At 40.0% G+C, this 27,152-nt stretch overlaps 1 protein-coding gene across 1 annotated transcript in view; it reads left to right on the top strand.

The window, feature by feature from the left end:
• LOC131483352 (zinc finger protein 260-like) overlaps positions 1-27,008 on the top strand; it is an 84,240-nt gene extending 57,232 nt beyond the window's left edge. The window contains 3 exon segments of the mRNA XM_058681287.1: positions 21,176-21,935; positions 21,937-21,948; positions 26,931-27,008. Coding sequence (XP_058537270.1) covers positions 21,176-21,935; positions 21,937-21,948; positions 26,931-27,008 — 850 coding nt within the window.
• The last annotated feature ends 144 nt before the right edge of the window (positions 27,009-27,152 follow it).

Below are 27,152 nucleotides of genomic sequence, written 5' to 3'. Positions count from 1 at the left end.
GCAGCTATTTTGTGACATTTATATATGATAACGTATTAGTTTTTTCTACATGTGCCTTATTTCATTTCTTTATATTCAATTTCATCTATTTTGTAACAAATAAGAATTTGTTCTTTTTTATGCCTGAATACAGTCTCTTGAACATTCATTAGGTTTTACGATTAATAAAATGAGTGGAAATCTAGAATCAAAACTAATTTAGTATTCATTTATTCTTGTTTTTATTTTGAATTTTTGAATAAAAATAAACTGCAGTCATGGGACCATTTCATATAAACTGGGATCCTCCCCCTACAACCCCCCCCAACAGATTTTCCCCATGTTGCTACAATAGAATAGTCCTTCACATAGAGTCACAATTCCATCAGCTTCTTATTTAAGCATGCACCAAACTTGCTGCTGCAGACAATGTCAGACAATCCAGCATCCCATTGTTTACACATTTCCAACCTTTTCACTGGGAGTCCATCTTTTGTTTGGAGGCAGGGGTGCCTTTTGCATTGCACCCCCACATCTGGAGATGGTAGACCTCAGCACTCCATCACTGTATATTTCCATAAATGAGAAGCCATAAAATAAGGAATGTATCTTCATTTTAATTTCTGTGCCTTTTATTTCCTTTCCTTGCCTCTACACGTTTAGGTGAATATTAAATTACATAACAATAAAAATTAATTCTAATTTGGTTACATATCTTAGAGGAAATGCTTTGGGTTTTTTGGTATTCAGTTGTGTGGTGGCTGTAGGTTTGTTACTGTGGATACTATTTTCTTGAGGCTTATTTCTGTGTACCTCAACTGAAGTGTATTGGGGTATATTTATATATTTGTAGGTTACCTCAACTTACATATATAAGTTATTACAAATTAAATGTACTAAGTCATTGAATGCTTTTTATAAGGTGATTTTAATGATGCTTGTTCTTCATCCTGTTTATGTAAAATATTTGGTTTGTTGATTTCCATTTTTTGGACCATTTTCTACATTCTCTAGTTAGGCGCACCTTGGCTAGTATATGTGAGCTTATTCATGTGATGTTGCATTTATTTTACATGTTTTTAAAAAGATTTATTTATTCTTATTGAAAAGGCAGATATATAGAGAGGAGGAAAGACAGTGAGGAATATCTTCATTCTGATGGTTCACTCCTCAAGTGGTTGTAACAGCTTGAGCTGAGTCAATCTGAAGCCAGGAGCTTCTCCCAGGTCTTCCACATGGGTGCAGGGTCCCAAAACTTTGGGCCATCCTCGACTACATCTCCAGGCCACAGGCAAGGAGATGGATAGGAAGTGGGGCTGCTGGGGTTAGAACCTGTGCCAATATGGGATCATGGAGCAATGAAGGCGAGGACTTAAGCCACTAAACTATGGTGTCAGACCCTATTTTACATGTATTATAATAATTTTTTATTAAATCTTTCATTTATGGTAAAATCAGATATATAGAAAGGAGAAGAGACAGAGAAAAAAATTTTCCATCTGATGATTTACTCCTTAAGTGGGGAAGTGGTGAAACAGGTGGCCGGGATTTGAACCAGTGACCATATGGGATCCTGGCGCATGCAAGGTGAGGACTTTAGCCACAAGGCCACCTCACTGGGTCCAATGATAAGAGTTTTATATCTATTTTGTCAGGGATACTGCTCTATGATATTTTAGTGACTTTTAACCTAAATTTCTCGACTATGTACAATTGTTTCAGAAGAAGCATTAAGTAAGTATACAGAGAACTAATTGTACAGCAAAGGAGATTGTATTTTTATTGAACAATGCCATCTTTTTTGTTTTTGTCTTTATTTATTTATTTCTGCTTTAAACAGTCAGGCATAGTTGAAGATTTTCCTACTGCTGATTCAGTCTAGCTTAAGAGTCTCAGTATTGTTAGGCTTAACATTATTTTAGAATCGTTTCCTTCATTTTAATTTTTTACAGTAATTCTAGAAAATTCAGTACTAATTTGGTAGAATTTGGTATTGAAGACACCTAGTGTTGGCTTTTGGTTTGAAGAGATTTATACCTGAGTCATTGTTAATTGCCTGTTGATTTTGTCAATTGTTTTGATGTTTTTCTGATTCAGTTTGTAGCCTAATACTGAGTATCCAGAAATTAAGCATTTCTAATGATTTGTGTATAATTACTGTTGATAGTCCCTAGTGATCCATTGCATTTTCTTTTTTTTTTCTAGTTAAGATGTATTTTATCAAGCCTGTCACTGTGGCCTAGCAGCTAAAGTCCTCACTTTGGACACACTGGGATCCCATATGGGCATCGGTTCTAACCCAGTCTGCCCCATTTCCCATCCAGCTCCCTACGTGTAGCTTGGGAATGCAGTAGAGGATGGCCCAAAGCCTTGGGACCCTGTAGCTGCATGGGAGACCTGTAGCAAATTCCTGGCTCCTGGCTTTGGATTGGCTCAGCACTTGCCATTGCGGCCACTTTGGGTAGTGAATCATCAGATGGAAGATTTTCCTCACTGTCTCTTCTCCTCCGTATATGTGAATTTGTAATAAAAGAAACTTTAAAAAATATTTAATCGGTATGGAAGGCAGATCTATAGAGAAAGAGGGAGTTATAATGAAGGATCTTCCTTTTGCTTTATCACTCTCCAATGACCACAATGGTTAAAACAGGACCAGGTCGAAGCTTCTTCCCAGTTCTCTCATATCAGTCCAGGGTATCAAGCACTTGGGACATCCTCAGCATTCCCACGTGCACTAGCAGGGAGCTGGATCAGAAATAAAGCAGCTGGGCCTGGTGCAGTAACCTAGTGGGTAAAGATCTTGTCTTGTACAAGCTGGGATTCCCTATGGGTGCTGGTTCTAATCCCAGCAGCCCCACTTCCCATCCAGCTCACTGATTGTGGCAATGGAAAACAGTGGCAGATGGCCCAAAGCCATGGGACTCTGCACCTGTGTGGGAGACCCTGAACTATGTACCTATGAGGTACATAGGCTCCAGGCTCCTGGCTTTAAATCTGCTAAGCTCCGGCTATTGTGACCACTTGGGGAGTGAATCAGCAAATGGAAGATCATCTTCTCTGTCTCTCCTTTTTTTTTTTAAATATCTCACTTTCCAAAATATAAATAAATGTTTAATAAAAAAGAGAGAAAAAAAATACAGCAGCCAGGACATAAGGTGACATCTGCATGGGACGTTCATATCACGAGCAGTTGCAGAACCCACTTTGTCCAGACGGCCCTAATCCACTGTACTTCTGTGATAGCAGTTTTTTTTTTTAAAGATTTATTTATTTTTATTGGAAAGGCAGATATACATAGAGGAGGAGAGACAGAGAGGAAGATCTTCCGTCCGATGATTCACTCCCCAAGTGAGCCGCAACGGCCGGTGCTGCGCCAGTCCGAAGCCGGGAACCTGGAACCTCCTCTGGGTCTCCCACACAGGTGCAGGGTCCCAAAGGTTTGGGCCGTCCTCAACTGCTTTCCCAGGCTACAAGTAGGGAGCTGGATGGGAAGTGGAGCCGCCGGGATTAGAACCGGTTCCCATATGGGATCCCGGGGCGTTCAAGGTGAGGACTTTAGCCGCTAGGCCACGCCGCCAGGCCCCTGTGATAGCAGTCTGATGTTATGTACTTGAACCTACTTTTTGCTTAATCTAGCAAAAGGTTAATTGATTTTGTTTTTCTTCTAAGAACAATGAATGTTTCCATTATCTTCAGTATTGCTGAATACAGTTTTTATTTCTTCATTAATCTTTATTTTGAATTTTCATTTTCTACTCCTAGACTTGGCTTCGTATTTTTCTGAGACTTGGAGATCGGTACTTAGGGTGCTTATTTGACATTCTGTTGTTTCGTTTAGTGTTGGCCATCTAAAGTCATAACTATTGATTTCTCTGATGATGGTCAATTTTTTCTCATCGACAACAGACAGTGTAGTTGAGAATAAAAGAGTGCTTTGGTTGCCATGAAAATATACTACAGAATGTGTATCTTGAATTGCAGTAATTCTTTTCTTATTGTTCTTTTTTAAATTTTATTTTGATGATGTTTACACAGTTGAGAAGGGAGCATGAATGCTCATGTGGATACTGATTAAACTGAGAAGGATCAAGAATTAGGGGGAAGTGGACGAGACCACTGTTTCCAAACGTACTTCTACCTGTGTCTGGGGATGGTAGAAAGTAGGTGAGAAGCCACTCCCAGAATCCCCACCCCAGTAGAACCCTGGGATATGAAATGGTCATCTAATTATCCCGGGACCCTGATGTGGAGCATAATCTGAGGGTTCTGTTCAAGTGGTTTCCATAAGAAATTCTTCCAAGTTCCATTGATTAACATTCCAACTATAGTTTCCATTCAGCCAGATCTTCGCTGCCAACTTGCCTGGGGGTAGTTGTCCAATCTGTTCTGCTATCCTTCATCTGCAGTCTCCAATTGACTGCTATATCCCCTGTGTGCATCTGAGCATGTTCAATCAGGAAATGAGGAGGCCTAGTTCTGACACACGCACTCCAAGGTCAACGCACAGATTCTACATTTCTCCTGAATGTTAGAGTTCTGAGTGCATCATTTCAGTGGTGCGGTTCTGTAAAGGAACTTTGAGGTGATCATAGACTTTTGTTTGTACTGGGCCAGTACGGAGTCAGCTCAGTCTGTCACCCACGTCAGCTTACGCATACACTGCTGGTTGCAGTTGCTGGAAAAGTTTTGTCTCCAGTTCCATCTCATGCAAACCAGTGGATGCTGTGGTGGAGCACAACCATCATAGTCATGGCCATGCCCATCCCACATTCAGCTCTCATGCACACCATTTGAGAACTGCATCCCAATCAAAGTGACACCTTACAACCCATACCAGGTCTGCCCCCACGATGGTTCCTTTGCATGTTGTTTGGAGCAGCAGACTGCTCTTTGCTGCAGCCTGGACCAGTGTGTCCTGTTCCCAATCCCAGTGTTCATGAGTGTCAGAGGGTTCCATGGTAATGTGCAGCTCAGCTCTTTATAACTCTCAGCTCTTAAGCCAACAAGCAGAAATCGCAGTTCCACAGGTTGAGCCCTCATATTCACCACAGGATCTGCCCCAGACCTAGTTCTTTTGCATGTCTGTTGGTATCAGCCTCACATTACCTGCCCTTTCTATGAAACTTATTGGCAGTGGTGTAATCTCCCTGCAAGACAGGCCCCCAGCCCTAGCTTAAGTGTGTGCTGGTGGGTGGTGGGAGTCCATGTTAACCAGCCCAGCTCAGGCCTCCCATGTGGGCATGTGCACTCATCTGACCCAGGCATTACCTCAGTTCTACCTTCCAAACCTCTAGGTGTTAGCCCCCTCATTCACCTGCAAGTAAAGTGGCTTTTGTTAGAAGTCCTTCCTCACCTTCAACATACTCCTTCAGTGGTCCTGCCTCCCAAACATTCCCTTATTCCTTCTGTTGAGCAATCCACAGATCCTGCTCCTGGGACTCAAGCAGCCCAGCCTAGCTGCTTGAATGTAGCTTCAGACATTTTGGCCGTTGCCTGAGGTCATAAATGTGATCTTGGACCCAGTGTCACCTCTTGGCTGGTGGCAAGGTGGTAATAGCCCAGCCTGGCTATTTACAGGCAACTTGAACCATTCTGGCCTTGACTAGGTGCCAAATTGGACCCTGGACCACACTGACCAACTTTTGCTGAGGGGAGGGACACAGCACAGCACAGCACGGTCTGCTTGCTTAAAGGCAGCTTGAGCCATTCTGTAATTGGCGTGTGCACAAACAGAACCCTAGCCCACTGGCCGCTTTTGTCTGGTTCATAGAAGGACAGAACATGGCCTGGCTTCTTGAAGGCTTGAGCCATCCTTGCCTGGATTGCTTTAATGAGGAATATTGCAATGGATATAAATTGACATATCTTTGTGGTTGCCATTTTCATTCACTTAATGATCAATCATGCTGAAAATCTTTTTGTGCTAATTAGTTAACCTTTTAGTTATCTTCTTTGTAGAAATTTATTAGTGTTTTGTCCATTTTGGTATCTGTTTTTATTGCTTTTGAGTCTCAGGGATTTTCCTGCCAACATGCCCGAGACCACCAAGAGGATGATGTGCCAGTGTGTTAGGCTGCAAGAGCCACTGGGGGTTATCTGAGGGAACATGTCCATTACTGTAAAGTGAACATAACTTGTATGCACTAGCAAAGGAGATAGCAGAAGGGCAGTCCCAGACAACTCTCCCACACAACAAGGACAGTGTAATTGTCTATAAGGCATGTCTATCCATTTAGACCCTCCAATCATATCACAGGTCAAGTATTGCACACATGTTCTAAGCCATGCCTCAGGTCATAGGCAGATAGGCTGTTAGTCATGCCCACCAGCTAACATTTAAGTTGACAATCGTACTTATATTGTAACACATGATTATTTAATTTGTAACTGATGTACAAATTAAATGAACCCTTGAACCTTCCCACCCTGATCATCTATGTAAGCATCATCCACAATAAACATAAAACATTTATGTAATTTTTTTTTGGAAAGGCAGATATACAGAAAGTAGGAGATACAGAGATTGTCCTTCTGCTCTCACTCCCAAAGGGCTACAATGCAAGGAGCTGAAACTCCAGAAACCTGGAGATTCTTTTGAAACTACCACACAGGTTCAGGTCCCAAGGCTTTGGGCTGTCCTTTACCACATTCCCACACCACAGACAGGATACTGGATAGGAAGTGAATTAGCCAGGACACACACGGGCACCTATATGGCCTCCCAGTGCCTGCAATGTAAGGGCTTACACTCCTGGGCTATTATGCCAGGCGCCTTTTCCAATTTTTCTATCTCTGGTTTTCAATTAAATAAATCTTTCAAAAACAGGGAAATTTTAAAAATCCTAAATCTAAATAGAAGTAATGTTTCATTAGGAAATATTAGTTTTTTTTTTGGTATATTTTCTAGAGAGAATGTACGTGTAGTATGAGCTTTTTGGATTATACAGGTTTCTACATCACTCTTATAATTTGTCAAATATCAATGATACAGGAAGTTTTATGTGTTGTTTGTATTTCAAATTTTATTTTTCAACATCTATGTGACCTTGCCACAAAAGCATCCTCTAATTGTTAAGAAATGATCAAAGGACATCAGTAGATATAAATGTAGCCATTTGGGAAATGTAAATCAAAATCACAATGAAATATCTCAGCCTGTCAGAATGTCTATTATTATTTAGAAGAAAGGGTAACAAATACTGATGAGGAAGTAAAAAAAATGGGAACTTTTATGCAATGTTGGTGTAGTTATAGATTAAGTCAGTGTGTAAAAATAGTATAAAATTTCTTAAAGGTTTAGATGTAAAATTGTTGGATCCAATGTAGTGACCTAGCAACTGAAGTCCTTACTTTGAATGTGTGGGATCTTATATGGGCACCGGTTCTAATTCTAGCAGCCCTTCCTCCCATCCAGCTCCCTGCTTGTAGCCTGAAAAAGTAGTTGGGGACATCCCAAAGCCTTGGAACCCTGCACTCACATGGAAGACCTGGAAGAGCTCCTAGCTCCTGGCTTCAAATTGCTGCAACACCATCCACTGGGGCCACTTGGGGAGTGAATCATCAGATGGAAGAACTTCCTCTCTGTCTCTCATTCTCTCTGTATATTGGACTTGGCAATAAAAATAAATGAATCTTTAAACAATGATTAAATAAAGTTTAAAGATGCAATTTAAGATTGCTGTAAGTTTGAGAATCTCACTATTATATTTACAAAAAGTTATGGATTCCTTGTAAGAAAGAGACACCCTCTTTTTGATAGCAGCACTATTCATAATACACAACATGTGAAATAAATTGAGGTATCCATCATTAGATAATTGAATAAGGAAAATGTATTATATGTGTGCAGCAGGCTGCTATTTAGCTTTGAGAACAAAATTCTGTGTATTACAGCAAATGAGTGCATCTAGAGGGTAGGGTATTGAGTGAAATATCCTAAAAACAGATATACAAATATGATATTCTCTTATGTAGAGTAGCTTAAAGAATCACAAGCAACAACAGAAAAGGTGGGGAAGAATAAATGGTATATATTAATATTGGTGAAAACATGATTTGTCACTTTTGATTTAGATCTTTGTCACATAGCAAATTATATGCTATTCTATTTTTAATAATCTGTGTTTGTAAATTGTATGAAACATACCTTTTCCATTCATCATATTTATGGTACTTACCTATTAAATTGGTCATTTTACTTTGGTTTTAATGCTTTACTGAAAAATTGTGACCTTGAGTACAATGTGATTTTTTTTCCTTTTCATTTATTTATTTTTTTTGATTCATTCATAAGTTGCATTGTATTATGTGACACAGTTTCAAAGGTACTGGGATTCTCCCAACTCCTCCCTGTACCCTCCCCCATGGTGGTTTCTTCCACCTTGTTGCATAACCATAGTTCAAGTTCAGTTGAGATTCCCTTACTGCAAGCATATACCAGACACAGAGTCCAGCATCATATTGTCCAGTCAAGTTCAACGGCTTCTTAGAGAGACCCTCACTGGTCTGAAGGCAGAGCCAGCAGAGTATCAACCCAATCAATTAAATGCTCCAACATACCATCAGCAACAATTTATATCATTATCGAATTAATTGACATAGTATTGAGTAACCAATATGTTAAAAATGTGAGTTCTTAACCACATCCTGTGACAACCTCATTGACATTACAATTTTAGTTTATACACAACATAACATGTTATACATAACATCACATCGTATTATATTAAGGCAAACATGTGGTATCTAACCTGTTGGGATTGGCTCATTTCCCTTAGCATTATGGTTTCCAGTTTGGCCCATTTGGCCACAAAGAGCTGCATTTTGTTTTTCTTAATCACTGAATAGTATTCCATAGAGTAGATGAACCATAGCTTTCTTTTTTTTTATTAAATTTATTCATTAATTACATTGTGTTGTAATTACATAGAATCTGGGATTCTCCCCCCCACCCTCCTCCAATGGTAGGTTCCTCCACCCCGCTGCATAACCATAGTTCAAGTGTAGTTGAAATTCCCTCTCTGCAAGAATTTGCCAAGCATAGAGTCCAACATCCCGTAGTCCAGACAAGTCCATCTACTTATTGGGAAGACCCTCTCTGGTCTGAGGGCAGAGACAGCAGAGTATCATCCCAGGCAAATAAAAGCACTAATATACCATCTGCAACAATTAACATAATTATGGAATTAATTGACATGATATTGAGCAGTCAACATGTTAAAAATAAATACGATTTCTTAACCACTTTCTGTGACCCCCCATTCACAGTTCCATTTAGTTTATATACTACAAATGACATAATATCCATAACATAACATGTTATGCTTAACATCATATCATATTAAATTAAGGCAAACATGTGGTATCTAACCTTTTGGGATTGGTTCATTTCCCTTAGCATTATGGTTTCCAGTTTGGCCCATTTGGCCACAAAGAACTGCATTTTGTTTTTTTGACGAGCTAAGTAGTATTCCATGGAGTAGATGAACCATAGCTTTCTTATCCAATCCTCTGCTGATGGGCATTTTGGTTGTTTCCATGTTTTTGCAATTACTGATTGTGCTGCTGTGAACATAGGGGTGCATGTTGGTTTCTCATGAAACAGGTGTTTTGGATATATTCCTAGGAGTGCTATTGCTGGATCACACGATATGTTGATTTTGAGTTGTTTGAATATTCTCCATACTGATTTCTATAGAGGCTGTACCAACCTGCAGCCTCACCAGCAGTGGAGTAGGGTTCGCTTTTCCCTGCAACCTCACCAACAAGTGTTGTTGGTGCTTTTATTCATGTGGGCCAATTTTACTGGCGTTAGGTGGTACCACGTTGATGTTTTAATTTGGATTTCCCTTATTGCCAGAGAACTTGAGCATTTTTTCATATGTTTATTTGCCATTTGGGATTGTTCCTTTGTGAAATGTCTGCCCATTTCCCATGCCCATTTCTTGAGTGGCTTGTTTGTTTTGGTGTTTTGGCTGTTTCGTAGTTCTTTGTATATTCTGGAGATTAGCCCTCTATCACCTATGTCGTGTGCAAAGATCTTCTCCCATTCTGTGGGCTGTTTTTTTACTTTGTTGATTGTTTCCTTTGCTGTGCAGAAGCTTCTTATTTTGATGAGGTCCCATTTGTTTATTCTGGTCTTGATTGCTATTGATTTTTTGTCCCTTTTAGGAAGTTGGGACCTACCCCTAGATCTTGCAGGGTATTTCCAACATTTTCTTCCAAAAGTTTGAAGATTTCTGGATGTAGGTTTAGATCTTTTATCCATTTAGATGTAATCTTAGTATATGGTGAGAGATGTGGGTCTATCTTCTTGTTTCTGCAGGCTATTAACCAGTTGTCCCAACAGCATTTATTGTAGAGACCTTTCCATTTGCCTGGATTGTCATTTGTCTTTTTGTCAAACATTATTTAGCTGTATCTGTGTGGGTTCCCTTCTGATGTTTCTATTCTGCTCCATTGATCTTCCTCTCTCTCTTTGTGCCAGTACCAGGCTGTTTTGATAACCACTACCCTATAGTATGTCCAGAAGTCCGGAACTGTGATTCCCCCTGCTAACTTCCTGTTCTTCAGGATGGTTCTAGCTATTCGTGGTTTTTTGTGTTTCCAGATGAACCTTTGGATCATTGTTTCCAGTTCTGTGAAGAATGTTTTTGGCAATTTGATTGGGATTGCATTGAATGTATATATTGCTTTTGGCAGTATAGACATTTTAATAATATTGATTTTACCTATCCAGGAGCATTGGGTGTTACTCCATCTTTTGAGGTCTTCTTCAATTTCTTTTTTAAAATAGTTTGTACTGCTTTTGGAGTCTTTTTTAGGAAGTTAGGGCCTACTCCTAAGTGTTGCAGTGTGTTTCCAACATTTTCTTCCAAAAGTTTGAAGGTTTCTGGATGTAGGTTTAGGTCTTTTATCCATTTAGATTTGGTCTTAGTGTACGGTGAGAGATGTGGGTCTATCTTTTTGTTTCTGCAGGCTATCAACCAGTTGTCCCAACAGCATTTATTGAAGAGACCTTCCCATTTGCTTGGATTGTTGTCTGTCTTTTTGTCAAAGATTAATTGACTGTATCTATGTGGATTCCTGTCTGGTGTTTCTATTCTGCTCCATTGATCTTCCTCTCTATCTTTGTGCCAGTACCAGGCTGTTTTGATAACCACTGCCCTATAGTATGTCCAGAGGTCTGGAACTGTGATTCCGCCTGCTAACACCTGTTCTTCAGGATGGTTCTGGCTATTCATGGCTTTCTGTGTTTCCAGATGAACTTTTGGATCATTGTTTCCAGTTCCATGAAGAACGTTTTTGGCAATTTGATTGGGATTGCGTTGAATGTATATAGCACCTTTGGCAATATAGACATTTTAATGATATTGATTTTACCTATCCAGGAGCATGGGATGTTACTCCATCTTTCTAGGTCTTCATCAATTTCTTTTTAAAGTGGGTTGTAGTTTTCCTCAAATAGAAATAGACACGAGACAGCTGAATGGTACCTTATAGCCATTTTAAGGTATATAGCAGCCGGTCCTGTGTACAAACTAAAATTGAATTTTCAATGAGCAAATCATAGGCTGTGGTTAAGAACTTGTTTTTTTGTTTTTTTTTGTTTTTTTGTTTTGTTTTGTTTTGTTTTTTTAACATACTGGTTACGCAAAACCATGTCAATTCCATAATGTTACAAATTGCTGTTGATGTTATATTGGGACTCTTAATTGACTTGATGATATTCTACCAGCTCTAACTTTGGACCAGAAATGGTCTCCCCAAGAAGCTGTTCAACCCATCTGGACAATAAGTAGCTGGACTCTATGCTTGGTATATGTTTGCAAGGAAAGAATCTTGATGGAATTTGAACTGTAATACTGCATCAAGGTGGAGGAATCCACCAGGGGGGGGCGTGGGGAGGGGTGGGAGGATTCCCAGAGCCTATGAAACTGTCACATAATGCATAATAATTAATTTTTAAAAAAGAAAAAAAATTTAAATTAAAAAAAATAGTTTGTAGTTTTCTTCAAATAGGTCTCCTATCTATTTGGTTAGGTTTATTCCCAGATATTTCATGCTTTTCTCTGTTATTTTGAATGGTATCTTGCTGGTTAGATCTTTTTCCATCTTGGGGCTGCTTGCATACACTATGGCTGTTGATTTTTGTTCATTAATTTTGTACCCTGCCACTCTTCCAAACTCTTGTATAAGTTCTAGCAGTCTCTGTATTGAATCTTGGCTCTTCTACATAAAGAATCATGTCATCTGCGTATAATGAAAGCTTGACTTCCCATTTGATTCCTCTGATTTCTTTGTCTTGTCTTATGGCCTCAGCAAGCACCTCTAGGACTATGTTGAATAGTAGTGGAGAAAGTGGACATCCCTGTCTTGTTCCAGTTCTCAGTGGGAAGGGTTCCAGTTTTTCTCCAATCAGTATGATGCTGGCATTGGGTTTTTCATATATTGCTTTGATTATGTTGTGGATTTTTCCATCTATGCCTACTTGGGTAGGGTTTTTAGGAGGAAGTTGTGTTATAATTTGTCGAAAGCTTCTCTGTGTCTTTTAATACTATCATATGATTTTTGTTTTTCAGTTTTTGGAATGTCGTGTATCACATTTATGGATTTCCAAATGTTGAACCATCCCTGCTTCCCAGGGATGAATCCTACTTGTTCCAGATGAATGATATGTCAGATGATTTTTTGAGTTCTAGTGGCTAGGATTTTGTTGAGAATCTTAGCATCAATATTCATCAGAGAGATAGGTCTGTAGTTTTCCTTCTCTGTTGGTTCTCTGTCCGGTTTTGGGATTAAGGTTATGTTGGCTTCATAGAATGAGTTTGGAAGTGTTGCTTCCTTTTGTATTGTTTTGAAGAGTTTGTAGAGGATTGGGGTTAGTTCTGTTAGGAATGTTTTGTAGAATTCTGTAGTAAAGCCATCTAGGACTGGGCTTTTCTTTGTTGGGGAATCTTTAATCACTGATTCAATCTGCTTCAGTTATGGGTTGGTTCAGGTCGTTTGTTGCGTCGGGTCTAAATTTTGGCAGGCGGTAGGAGTCTAAGAAGTATTCTATTTCTTGGTGGTCTTCTGATTTGTTGGAGCACAGTGCTTTGTGGTAATTTCTAATTATGTTCTTAAGGGTTGCAGTGTTTGTTGTTATGTTGCCGTTTTCATCTTTGATGCTGTTAATTCTTGCTTTCTCTTGTTTTTTCTTTGTCAGTCGGGCCAGCGGGGTATCTATTTTGCTTATCTTCTCAAAAAAAAAAACCCAGCTTTTTGATTCATTGATTTTGTGTATGTTTTTTTAATTTCTATCTGGTTGATTTCCTCCCTTGTTTTGATGATTTCTTGTTTCCTGTTGTGTGGGGGGCTCTTCTGCTGCTGTTTTTCCAAATCCTGGAGGTGTGTGTTTAGTTCCTGTATTTGGCACCTCTCTTGGGCCTTGACATGAGCTCCAATTGCGATGAGTTTACCCCATAGCACTGCTTTGGCTGTGTCCCACAAGCTTTGGAATGTTGTGTTACAGTTTTTATTGGTTTCCATAAATTTTTTGATCTCATCTTTAATTTCTTCTCTGACTCATTGTTCGCTTAATAGCATATTGTTTAACTCCCAAGAGTTTCTCTATTTCTTGCAGCATTTTGAAGTGTTGATTTCCAGTTTCATTCCATGGTGGTCTGAGAGGGCACATGGTATGATTCCTATCTTTTTGAAGTTATTTAGATTTGCTTTGTGTCCTATCATGTGGTCAATCCTGGAGAAGGTGCCATGCACTGCTGAAAAAAATGTATAATCTGTGGTTTTAGGATAAAAATTTCTATAAATGTCTACCAAGTCCAGTTGTTCTATTGTTTGTATGAGCTCTGTTGTTTCTTTGTTGAGTTTTTGTTTTGTTGATTTGCCTTTTGTTGTTAGCAGGGTGTTAAGAGCACCCACAATTATTGTGTGCATATCTATGTCTACCCTTAAGTCTGTAAGTAATTGCTTTACATAGCTAGGCACGTTGGAATTTGGTGCATTTATGTTCACGATGGTAATTACTTCCTGATGGATCAATCCCTGCACCAATATATAATGTCCTTTTCTGTCCTTTTTAATGTGTGTCAGATTGAAGTCTATATCATCTGAAATTAGGACTGCTACCCCAGCCTTTTTTTCTCGTCCATTGGCGTGAAATATCTTTTTCCCTCCCTTCACTTTCAGTTTCTTAGAGGCTTTTCTGGTTAGTTGTGTCTCTTGTAGGCAACAGATTGTTGGGTGCTGTTTGATGATCCATTCCGTTAATCTATGTGTTTTGATTGGTGAGTCTAGGCCATTTGTGTTAAGAGTTAAAATTGAGAGGTTGCAATTTTGCTCTGCCATACGTATGTGTATTTGTGAGTGTTGATATCTGTGTAATTGCCCCTCCTTGTGTAGACTTTAGTTGGGAGACCTTCCTGTTTGCCATCTTTGCTTATGATTCACCTCCTTTTTTTCTGGATTTAGTGCATTTCTAAGGAGATTTTGTAGAGCTGGTTTCGTGTTGACATATTCTTCTTGTTTCTCTTTGCTATGGAAGTATCTGATTTCGTTCTCAAATACAAATGAGATCTTTGCTGGGTACATAATTCTTGGTTGACGGTTGCTCTGATTCAGGATTTGGAAGATCTTTGTCCATTTTCTTCTTGCTTGTAAGGTCTCTTGAGAGAAGTCAGCAGTGATTCTGATTGGTTTTTCCCTTTATGTGATCTTTTCTCTGCTCCATACTTGTCTCAGGAGTCTTTCTTTGTCTTCGTTGGAGTGGAACTTGAGCACCATATGTCTGGGTAAAGATCGCTTTGGGTTGTATCTGCTGGGAGTCCTCTGACCGTCCTGGATTTGGGCTGGGTTCACGTTCCAAGTGTTTTGGAAGTTTTCCTGTATAATTTCGTCGAGCACCATTTGCATTCCTGACTCTCTTTCCGCTTCTTCAGGAAGGCCAATAATCCTAATATTCGATTTTCTGAGGTCGTCTTTCATTTCTTGTATGGTCTTATTGACTTTGTTTAGACTTGTCTCCAGCTGTTTAATAAGATGGGTATCTTCATTTTGTGTATCTTTCGTTTCGGAGATCCTTTCTTCTGCTGTATCTATTCTGTTGGTTAGGCTCTCAATTTTGTGCTCTAAATCAAGGATTTTACTTTTCATTTCTGTGACTATGTGGTTCTATGTGGTTCTTGAATTCCTTGAAGTCTTCCCAATTCTTCACATTGTCTCTGACAGATTTTAACATTATTTTTTTGAATTCCTTGTCTGGTAGATCTTCCCTGTCTTCATCTCGCATCTCCGAAGTAGATATTGGCTTTTGGCCCTTTTTTGGTGGGGTGCTGGCTCTCTCATCTGGATCATTACTTTCTCTGGTATTTCTTCCCATTGTGTTAGTGTTTCTTTTTGAGAGACCAAGGCACCAGCTTGCTGAGGGGTCTCCAAGCGCTATCCTGAAGAGATCGGACCCTGCAGGCATGAAGTAGCAGGGTGCAGGAGTTTTCAATGCACTTTTGGTGCGTCTCCAGTGCACTGGACCTCAGGGCGCCACTTCCAAGGCCCAGTGGATTCAAGGTACACTCTCACCTTATCCTCTACACGTACGCGACCACAGGCATTAAGGCGCTTTCTGGGTGCACCCCCTGTGTGGGTTCACAGGAAACGGAGGATTCTAGGTGCTTTCTTGGTGTGTCCCCAGTGCCAGGAACTGCAGGGCATGGAGGGTTCCAGATGCTCACTTCGAGCGTCTTCTGCACGCGGGTCCACACAGAATGGCGTAGGAGTATTCAGTGCCCTCCCGGTGTGTCTCCCACGCACGGGACTGCAGGGCGTGGAGGTTCCAGGTGCTCTCTGGAAATGCCTCCTACGTGGTTCTGCCCACCACAGCAGCTTGGGTCCACCCAGCCCAGAGCTCACACAGGTCCGTCCATCCCAGAGGCACACACGGGACCGCACAGCCAAGAGGAACGTGTGGTTCACGCGGGTCAGTACAGCCCAACTGTGTGCCGGTCAGCAAGGCACAGGGGAGTATTCAGTATGCTTTCTCTGTGTCTCCTCAGCACACAGAACCACTGTGCATCACCTCCAAGACACAGTTTTGGCAGTTTCAAGGCACTTGCCCTGTGTCCTCAGATGCTGAAATCTCCGGGGGGGAGGGGTGGGGAGATGAGCACCAAGAATGCTCGGGTTTTGTGCATGCCCCTGGAGGGTGAGCTCTGGGAGCTCCTTACCCACTGCTGCCCCTACCCAGCTCACCCCATCCTTAGGCTCTTGTAGTCTGCCTCTGCCGCTGGTGAAGACCTTCACCAGTGATGATTCCTCTAACCTTCCATATCGTCTGGCTGTGTCTCCTGGTGGCTTCATCAAATGGTGGCTGTGTCTCCTGGCAGCTGCACTTAAATGTGACTCAGCAGGTCTGGAGTGGGACGCCGTCTTCCTTGCCTTTTGTTTTATTTTGTTTTGTTTTTTTCCGGGTTGCTCTTCCGAGTTGTGTGGATTTTTTTGGCTCCACACTGTCCAGGGACCTTCACGCTCCTCTCCCTGCAGCTCAATGCTGCTCCACTTACGCTTCTGTCACATTCTATCCCTCTCTCGCTTTGATCTCCCTCACATCCATCCTCCTATGTTGGCCACCTTGTGAGTCTCCAGTACAATGTTAGTTTAAAACGTGCTATTTCAGATGTTTAAGAGAGTAACAGGGGAAAGGAAGATTCAAAAGAAGTATCATACTGTTAAAATTATGTAAATCGGCTACATTAGCTCTGTTTTTATGATAAAGTAAGTAAATAAATAACTGGAACAAAATAGAAAACCAGGTAACTGGTTAATGCTAAAGGGCTTCCAAAACATTAAAGAAAAAAAAGGACTAGGTTTGTTACAGCATGGCATTTGTCTTATATGTATATTTTCTTTTCAGCTGGTAGGCTATGACTGGCTGATACCAACTAATTGTCAGAAGAATATAGTTCTATATGAGACTATCATTTGTATCTCTCCTAAGCTGTAGTTTACTATGTGGAAATTGAAATTTCAATTTAATTATGTTATTCCATAAAAAGCACAGTAAAAAGAAATTAGAAAGAATTTTAATATGTGTATACTCAAAAGTGAAGAAAGTAATATATATAAATTGTTATATACATAATATACTACATAATATATAATATATATTGCATATGTAATTGCAGTGTATATATAAAATATAAAATATATTATGTATATTATATTATTGCTGTATAATATGTTCCTGCTCCCCTTAGTGGGAAACTCCACCCAGCCAGGGCTTCCCCCAGCTCCCCAACCAGGCCAGTGTTAAGCATGCCAGTGGTTGCTCTGGGTCAGCTCAGCCCATCCCATAGCCTGTCATGCCTCCTGCCTTGTCTCCACCGGCTCTTCTCAGCTATTCAGTGGGGTCAGAACTCCCACGGGGTTTGGCTCACACATCCCTGACACCTTCTACCCCTGGGTATGGTTCTCGAATGCCAGTCAATGTCATTGTCCTGCCTACTGTGACCCCTCTGCTGGTCTCTCATCATGTTAAACAATGGGGACATCCTGACGTACAAGCCTGGAATTTTGGCTCTTGAATGAACTGGTGTTCAGTAATCTGTATTATAAAGTGATTACAGGATCTTCAGAGGAAGATTTACTGCCATTGAGAATCTTTAGGACTGATTCATGTCCCTGAGTACTGTGGGTTCAGCAACATATCAAAGAACCAAAATTCTAAAACTCCCCAGCCAGGCGACCAGCAGGGGGAGCCTGGCACCAAATGGTGCACTGGCTGCCCGGGAGCTGCTCAGCACGTGTCGTACATGGTAGCAAGAGTGTGTGTTCCAGGTTTGAGGCACGGCCATCCCGAGGCCCCCTGGCAGCCAGGTGGTAACTTCTTCTTAAAGAGCTATTCTAGCACTGCAACTGTTAGTCTATGATGTCATATATATTGTAAATTGAACTGTATTCACAGATGTTGCAAATTGAATTTGCAGAGAATGCACTGTCAGTGTTTCTATTTAATGATCCAGAACTGAGGAGACATGTGCTGTTACAGGTGTTGGTGTCATTTGAAGATGTGGCTGTGGACTTTACCCAGGACGAATGGCAGACAATGGACAGTTCTCAGCATACTCTGTACAGAGAGGTGATGCTTGAAACCTATAACAACCTGCTGTCCTTGGGTGAGTGAAGTCGTGCCATGCCTAAGTAGAACACTTCTGTAGTATTTGCTAATGAAAAAAGAGTTTATAAAGTGTAGTACTTCATAGGACTAGTAGTGGTTTTGCAAGCTCTATTTCATTTTCCATTAACAGGGTACTCCATGACAAAGCCTGATGTGATCTTCAAGTTGGAGAAAGAATCAGCACCATGGACAGAGGAAAAATCTCTCAACCATTGTCTTCCAGGTAGGTCAGAACATAATTGGCAGGGAAATTGAAACATACCTCAGTAAATGTTGACTGGAATTACATTTGATTTTTACTTTAAATTTCTTCCAGAAGGACAGCTGTTGAGACACAGGCATTCTATAGTCTCCATGTAGAGGTTTATTCTAGCAATTTGTCAGCCTTTCATCATAAATCTAGGTATATATACTGGTCTTTTCATGATCCCAAATACACAAATCACATCTGCCATCTGCCAAAATACATTTTCAGGAATTTGTATTTGAAGCAGAGTAGCCAGGAAAAGAAAACTAGTGCTGAGATGGATTATAAGATACCACAAGCCTTATTTTAAATTTTTATACCATATTATCTGTCATATCCTGTTTAACTTAAATTCATGATCTCAAGTAATTGAAATATTTATTTAGAAAAATGGATATTATATTAAGGTATTAATAGATAAGATATAATGTGTATTAATAATGCTCATAAATGTTCACATTTAACTGATATGAAAATGTGCCATATCTAGAATGACAATAAATTGCATTGGCTTCATGTGAGCATTTGAAAAGAAACATTTAGATGTGATTCATAGATATGGTTACTCTTTTCCTCCTTTCAGATCCCCATGGAAAGAATGAGCTGCTTGGAGCTAATAACCAGAAAGGTCAAGAAATAATCTTCAGGCAAGTTTTAATCACAAAAATTATATAATAACCAAAAAGAGAGCTGCATTTCCACAAGGATGCTTAGTATTAGCTCTGGCCATAATTGAAACACAAGATGAAAGGGATATTGTACAACAATGAGGCTTGAGAAATAGAATTTCATCCTTTCTCCTTTTTTTCATTTGCAAACAAAAGTTTTATTTGCAAATTGGTCAGGTGAATGTAAAGGCAATCAAATAGCATTTCTTGCGAGAGAGTCAGGGAGATAATGTGACTCTTGAATGGAGACAGCAAAATTTCTCAGAAGGATCTCAGATTTTTAAATGTCCCATGAGAATTCCTTGTCTGGACAGGAACCTGTGGGTAAGACAGTTCCCATTGGTTTTCTCTCAACCAGCAAGGAAATAGCTTCTACTACACAACTCCAAATGTACACCTGCCATTATATGGCTGTTCAGGTCTCAGAGGTACAAAACCACATGAGTGACCAAGTTGAAATAGGAGATAAATTAAAGAAACTAGTCTTTTCTCAACTCATCCATGAAGTATAGAGGGGGTCATCCAAAGGCCCACAAAAGTCATTTCAAAAGATCAAACCCGAGGGCATAGCGTACTAGCCTAGTGCCTGGGCCTTGCCTTGAATGCACTGGGATCATGTATGGACACTGGTTTGTGCCTTGGCAGCCCCACATAACATCCTACTCTTGACATGTGGCCTGGAAAGCTGTTGAGTGCCACCCACCCCTTTAAGACCCTACACCAGTGTGGGAGCCTCAGAAGATGCTCCTGACTCCTGGATTTGAATCAGCATAGTTGTGACAATTTTGGATTTTTGGGAAGTGAATCAACACATGGAAGATCTTCCTGTCTCTCTTCCTTTCTGTATATCTGAATTTCCAGTAAATATAAATACATCTTAAAATTGAAAAAAATCCAAAGTGAATATTCGCTGTTGTCAGGATTCTCAGTACTCTTCCAATGAAGATAAATGAACCTGAAGCATCAAAAAGGAGCCCAGAATTTTGGTCCCATGTCAGGTGTTTGGGATTCAGTATACACTGAAGGAGTTTCAAGTTATGCAGAAAATTGGCCTCTTCCAGGACTGTCAAATGTCCAACAGTAATTTTCCAATTACAAGCATCCATAGCCTTGCTTTCAAAATGAAACTTGACATGGTAGGAAAAGTAAAAATAGGTAGTTGATGAGTAGAGCCTCTTAAGTCCTAAACTGTTGTATTTCCTATCTCAACCTCCCACCTCATAAAACTATAATCGATCTGAAGGTTTAGCTGGAGCTAGGCAGTGTCTGGGGATTAGGTGGGTGGGTAGGCATGATCATGTTTCTGCAGAGGTATGGGGTGCCAGGAGTCATTTCCACAGGTTCAGTAAAAACCTTGTGGAGTCTTCTATTTGCTAATTCAAGCCACACAGCTCTTACATAAGAGCCAACAGTCTTTTTCAAGTCTCTTATTGTGCAGCAAACTAAATGTTACCAGGAAAACTCAATGGTTCTTTACTGAGCTTAGTATAGAAACAAACTGGAAACCAGTCGCAGACAAAATTATTTCTTGTCAATTGACCAGTTGAACTTGGAAGAGGTGAAGGATAAACCAACTCCCAGGAGAGGCTCAGAGATCTGGTGCCTTTTGAAAGGAGAGAGAAAATGACACCATAGTTTATTTTAAATCCCCTTTTCCCACAGGAAGCCTGATGAAATGCCAGTTGAGATCAAGCATGCCTCTAATGTCCCTGAGAACAACCTTGAGAGTGGGGAAAATCTCAGTCAGTTTGACAAGATCCACATTTGTCTGCAGTCCTTTGAACACAGTGGGAAAGAGAAAACTCTCAGCGGAAAGAAGAGAGTCCTTATGTGTGACCAAGTTTATACCAAAGAACCATGTAATAAGCAACCTGTCAGTGTGGGAGAAGCAATTCATGTTGGCTACTATAAATCTTGCCTTACCACCAAACACAGAACTGACAGAGGAGACAATTTGTATGTGTCCAATGAATGTAAAAACATGTACCAGAAGTCAGAACTCATTAGAGATCAGATCCTTCAAAGTGCAGAGAATCCATATGAATGCAATGTGCATGGAAAAGCCTTTCACCAGCAATTACCTCTCATGAGGCTTCAGAGAATCAACACAAGGAAAAAAATTTATGAATGTAGGGAGTGTGGAAAAGCGTTTTCTCATAACTCAAACCTAACCATGTATCAGAGAATCCACACTGGGAAAAAAACTTACGAAGGTAGGGAAGGTGGAATATATTTTCCCCATAAGTCAAGCCTAATCATACATCAGAAGGTTCATAAAGGAGAAAAACCTTATGAATGCAGTGAGTGTGGAAAAGGTTTTTCTCATAAGCCATACCTCATTGCACATCAGAGAATCCATACAGCAGAGAAAACTTATGAATGTAATGAGTGTGGAAAAGCTTTTACTCAGAAGTCAAATCTCATTAGACATCAGAGAATGCACACTGGGGAAAAACCTTATGGATGCAGTGAGTGTGGAAAAGCTTTTACTCAGAAGTCAAATCTCATTAGACATCAGAGAATGCACACTGGGGAAAAACCTTATGAATGTAGTGAGTGTGGAAAAGCTTTTAATCAGAAGTCAAATCTCATTAGACATCAGAGAATCCACAGTGGGGAGAAGCCTTATGAATGTAGTGTGTGTCTAAAAGCCTTTACTTGCAATTCAAATTTTGTTCAGCATCAGAGAATGCACACAGGGGAAAAACCTTATAAATGTAATGAGTGTGAGATGGGTTTTTCTCGTGAGCCACACCTCATTAGACATCAGAGAATCCACAGTATGGGAAAACCTTATGAATGCAATGAGTGTGTGAAAGCTTTTAATCAGAAGTCGCACCTCATTGCACATCAGAAAATCCACACTGGGGAAAAACCTTATGAATGTAGTGATTGTGGAAAAGTTTATAATCAGAAGTCACACCTCATTAGACATCAGAGAATGCACACTGGGGAATAACCTTATGAATGTAGTGAGTGTGGGAAATGGTTTTCTTATAAGCCACACCTGATTGTACATCAGAAAATGCACCATTAGGAAAATCCTTATGATTGTAATCAGTGTGGAAATGCTTTTTCTTATAAGTAGAGCATTAGAGCACATGAGAAAATCCACAGGGGAGGGGGAGCTTATCAATGCAGTGAGTGTGGAAAGACATTTACCAATCAGTCAAGTTTTGTTCAACATCACATAATCCACACTAGGGAAATGCTTCAGCATTGTAATGAGTGTGCCAATGCTTTTTCTCCCTAACTTAAGCCTAATGATACATCAAAGAGTCCACACTGGGATAAACCTGACAAATGTAGTTTGTGTGAGAAAGCCATTACTTATGAGTCAGGTTTAATCTGACATCAGATAATCCATACAGCTTAAGAACCTAAAGAATGTAGTGAGTGTAGAAATTCCTGTTGCAAGCAGTAAAGTTACATTAAACATCAGAATTCACATGGGAAAATCATGAATGCGTTACATGTGTTAAAATTCTTACACAAATATTTTGAGAACAGTGGAAAGCATACATGCTTCAATAATTAACATATCCACAAAATGAGTAAAATATCACTGCATTGGCTGAAAAATCATTTTTTTCTAAAGTCAATCGTTAGCAGAGTCAAAGAACTCAGAAAAACAAAAGCATGGAAACAGAAAGACTAGCTACCATAAACCTGCTATTATTGTCTGTTAGAGCTTACAAAGTGAATGAATCAACCATTAGCAAGAGTACAAATACAAAACAGTGTAAAAGGGCAATGGATGTTGGAAACACTTTCAAAGTCTCAGCAAGTGTTAAATAATAAACATGAGGAGTGTCATTTCACAAGAGGTTATTTTTTGCTAAAGCAACATGCAATTTGTATGTGATTTCCCTTTGTTTTGAGGTGGGAAATGTGAATGAATTTTACTTTCACCTTTAATGTTGAGAATAAATGCTCAGTGTGTAACCCTTTTTTGAAAAATCATCTTTGTCATTTACACATTTAATAGACCTTGTAGAATCTCAAAATTCTGTATCCTATTACAGTATTACATTTGAATCATAGATATCAACTGATGCATGTGGCATTTGATGGGTGACTTTTGTCCAGAGTGGAGATTCTCTTGTGATATCTGACCAAATGTGGATCCTGTTTGGCCACTCTCTATCCTTGAAGAATCACTGTGTGTGATCACCCCTGAATTTCTGCCTGCTTATCCCATGGAGTAAGCCATAGGCTCATAGCACACAGTGTCTCCAATGCAAACCCCCTGGCAGTGGTCTCAGCTAAAAGAGACTCCGTCTTGGCCTGTTTACTGGGCATACATCAGAGTAGTAGGCTGCAATCTCACAGAAGCAAACAATGCCTCAATAGATTACAGAATTTTTAGCAGGGTGCTTGAGTGTCCATACAAAAAGGGGGTTAGACTGCATCTAGGTGGTCAGAGAGAAATCTACCAGGCCCTGCCAAACAGCTGGAAGCTTCCCCAGGTCCTGCCAAGCAGGGGAACTGTCCTCTTCACACCTTCGTGCCATCCACACCTACTGCATGGATCCCAGCACTTATAATGGTAGGTTGTAAGCAAGCAACTTTCAAAAGGTACAAACTGATGGGCTATAGGGCCATGACTCTTATCAAACACCAGGGACCTCCTTCCAGAGGAGTGGTCTACCTAGATGACCTGCCAGGTGTCCTGCCAGGTGGCTGTCATGTAGACTGTCAGGCCAGGAGTTCACACAGCCCCCAGCCAAGCAATTAAGGCAGAATCACAAAAGCAGAAAACATTTAGATTCTTCAGAAACATGTGACCATGAGAGCGAGCCTCTCTATCATGGGCCTTTATACGGGCTTGCGAGGGGAGTGGTTACAATAAAATGCAATACCACCTCATCTCAGTTCCAGGTGATGATAGGTGAGTGTCACAGGTGGGCAGAAGGGAAAGCCAACATGGAGTGGTGCTGTGGCTTCCAAGCTGGTGACCCTGAACTGGCTGCCTATCCCAGAACACTGGAAGAAGGAAGCCACAAGTCTCACCCTCTTTCTGGGTGAGGTGGCAGATATTATTGCCCATTATGAATAAGTTTCTTTCTCTTTGCCCTTGGGGTGATTCATGTGAACACCTCCCCAAGATGGTGCATGAAAACTCAAACCAACGTTAATATTTTTTTATTGAGTATTTTTAATTCATTAATTACATTGTATTATGTGACACAGTTTCGTAGGTACTTGGATTCTCCCCACCCCTCCCCAAACCCTCCCACCATGGTGGATTCCTCCACCTTGTTGCATAACCACAGTACAAGTTCAATTGAGATTCCCCCATTGCAAGCATATACCAAACATAGAGTCCAGCATCTTATTGTCCAGTCAAGTTCAACGGCTTCTTAGGTATACCCTCTCTGGTCTGAAGATAGAGCCAGCAGAGTATCATCCTGATCAATTAAAAGCTCCAATATACCATCTGCAACAACTAACATAATTATGGAATTAATTGACATGATATTGAGCAGTCAACATGTTAAAAATAAATACGATTTCTTAACCACTTTCTGTGACCCCCCATTCACAGTTCCATTTTAGTTTATATACTACAAATGACATAATATCCATAACATAACATGTTATGCATAACATCATATCATATTAAATTAAGGCAAACATGTGGTATCTAACCTTTTGGGATTGGTTCATTTCCCTTAGCATTATGGTTTCCAGTTTGGCCCATTTGGCCACAAAGAACTGCATTTTGTTTTTTTGAAGAGCTGAGTAGTATTCCATGGAGTAGATGAACCATAGCTTTCTTATCCAATCCTCTGCTGATGGGCATTTTGGTTGTTTCCAAGTTTTTGCAATTACTGATTGTGCTGCTATGAACATAGGAGTACATGTTGGTTTCTCATAAAACAAGTGTTCTGGATATATTCCTAGGAGTGCTATTGCCGGATCATACGGTGTGTTGATTTTGAGTTGTTTGAATGTTCTCCATACTGATTTCCATAGAGGCTGTACCAGCCTGCAGCCCCACCAGCAGTGGAGTAGGGTTCCCTTTTCCCCACAACCTCACCATCAAATGTTGTTGGTGCTTTTATTCATGTGGGCCAGTCTTACTGGCGTTAGGTGGTACCTCATTGATGTTTTAATTTGGATTTCCCTTATTGCCAGGGAACTTGAGCATTTTTTCATATGTTTATTTGCCATTTGGGTTTGTTCCTTTGTGAAATGTCTGCCCATTTCCCATGCCCATTTCTTGAGTGGCTTGTTTGTTTTGGTGTTTTGGCTGTTTCGTAGTTCTTTGTATATTCTGGAGATCAGCCCTCTATCACCTATGTCGTGTGCAAAGATCTTCTCCCATTCTGTGGGCTGCTTTTTTACTTTATTGATTGTTTCCTTTGCTGTACAGAAGCTTCTTAGTTTGATGAGGTCCCATTTGTTTATTTTGGTCTTGATTTCTATTGCTTTTGGAGTCCTTTTTAGGAAGTAGGGACCTACCCCTAGATCTTGCAGAGTATTTCCAACATTTTCTTCCAAAAGTTTGAAGGTTGCTGTATGTAGGTTTAGATCTTTTATCCATTTAGATTTTCTTTAATTTTTTTATTAAATTTATTCATTAATTACATTGTGTTGTAATTACATAGAATCTGGGATTCTCCCCCCGCCCTCCCCCCATGGTGAGTCATTACCATTCGTTTGGAATATCTTTTTCCTCCTTTCACTTTTGGGTTCCTCTGATCTTTGTTAGTGAGTTGTGTCTCCTGTAATAGCAGATGGATGGGTTTGGCTTTTTCATCCAGTTCCAATCTGTGGAGTTTGATTGATTTTTAAGCCATTTACATTCAATGTTAAAATGGATAAGTGGCAAACTCCTCCTGTCATCTTAGTGATGGGATGTCCTTTGATTTAGTCTTCTGTTAGCCATTTCATGGGATGTTCTGCACTTTTACCTTTGGTTTTGGTTCTTTTTATTTTTCACTAAAACATATTTGAGTATCAGCTGTAGGGGAGGCTTAGAGGACTCGGATATTTGGAATTTTTCTTTACTGTGGATGAATTTTATTTCATTTTCAAAGACAAAGGAGAACTTTATAGGACACATTATTCTGGGCTGATATTTTTTCCCTTTTAGAATGTGGAATATGTCAGTCCATTATCTTCTCGACTATGGTGTTTCCTCTGAGAGATCAGCTGTGAGTTTGCCTGGAGTTCCTCTATAGGTCACTTGATTTTTTTCTCACATGCACATCTAAGGATTTTTTTCCTTATGTTCAACTGAGAAAGCTTGAGTATCATGTATCATGGTGATCAACTCTGTTGGGAGTACTGTGCCCCTCCTGGAAGCTGTTTCCCAATTCTTTCTCTAGATTAGGGAAGTTTTTATTTATTATTTCAATGAATAATCCTTTAATCCCAACTTCTATTTTTGCGTCTTCTGGAGCTCCCATAATTTTTATGTTGGGCCTGTTAATTATATTTTTATATTCTTGGATACTTTTTTTTTTTTTTTTTTTACTTTACCTGGCTCTATTCGAGCTTTTTTGTCTGTTTATTTTCCTTGGTGACAGGAAATATTTTCCAATTCTTGCTCTACTGTATTTTTAACTTCTGAAATGTCAGCTTTCATTTAATTCATTTCCTCTGTGACAAATTCTTTACATTCTTTGAACTCTTGTATTATGTGGTTTTCAGTGTTGGTCAGAAGCTTTATACTAAGTTTCCTGAATTCTGTGTTCCCTATTTTTTCAATGTCTTCCTCAGTTACCTGTGAGGGTGGTAGAGGCTTTTGCTGCTTTACTGAGGAGTCTTCAGTAGCATTCATTGTGCCTCTGTGTCTTAACTTTTGACATTGTAATCCTGTTTGGTGGATTTTTGCTCCTTCATTTGGATTTCTAAGATATATTACCAAGAGATCTACAAATTAATTTTTAAGTTCAATCAGTTGGATTTGGAATATGCCAACTGTCCCAGATAACTGGTTTGCCTGCAGTCCTGATCTTATCTAAACACAAGGTGACACCAAGTGGGAATTGATATCAAAACACACAAGATGGTGCCCAGCGGGGTGTTGCCAGGGAACTGGTGCTGTTGGCCTTCTGATCCAGGGACCAGACTGATT

The sequence above is a fragment of the Ochotona princeps genome, chromosome 25, assembly GCF_030435755.1.
Source record: "Ochotona princeps isolate mOchPri1 chromosome 25, mOchPri1.hap1, whole genome shotgun sequence".
Taxonomy (NCBI): Eukaryota; Metazoa; Chordata; class Mammalia; order Lagomorpha; family Ochotonidae; genus Ochotona; species Ochotona princeps.
The sequence above is the reverse complement of the archived record's forward strand: the minus strand, read 5'-3'. Positions and strand labels throughout refer to the sequence as shown.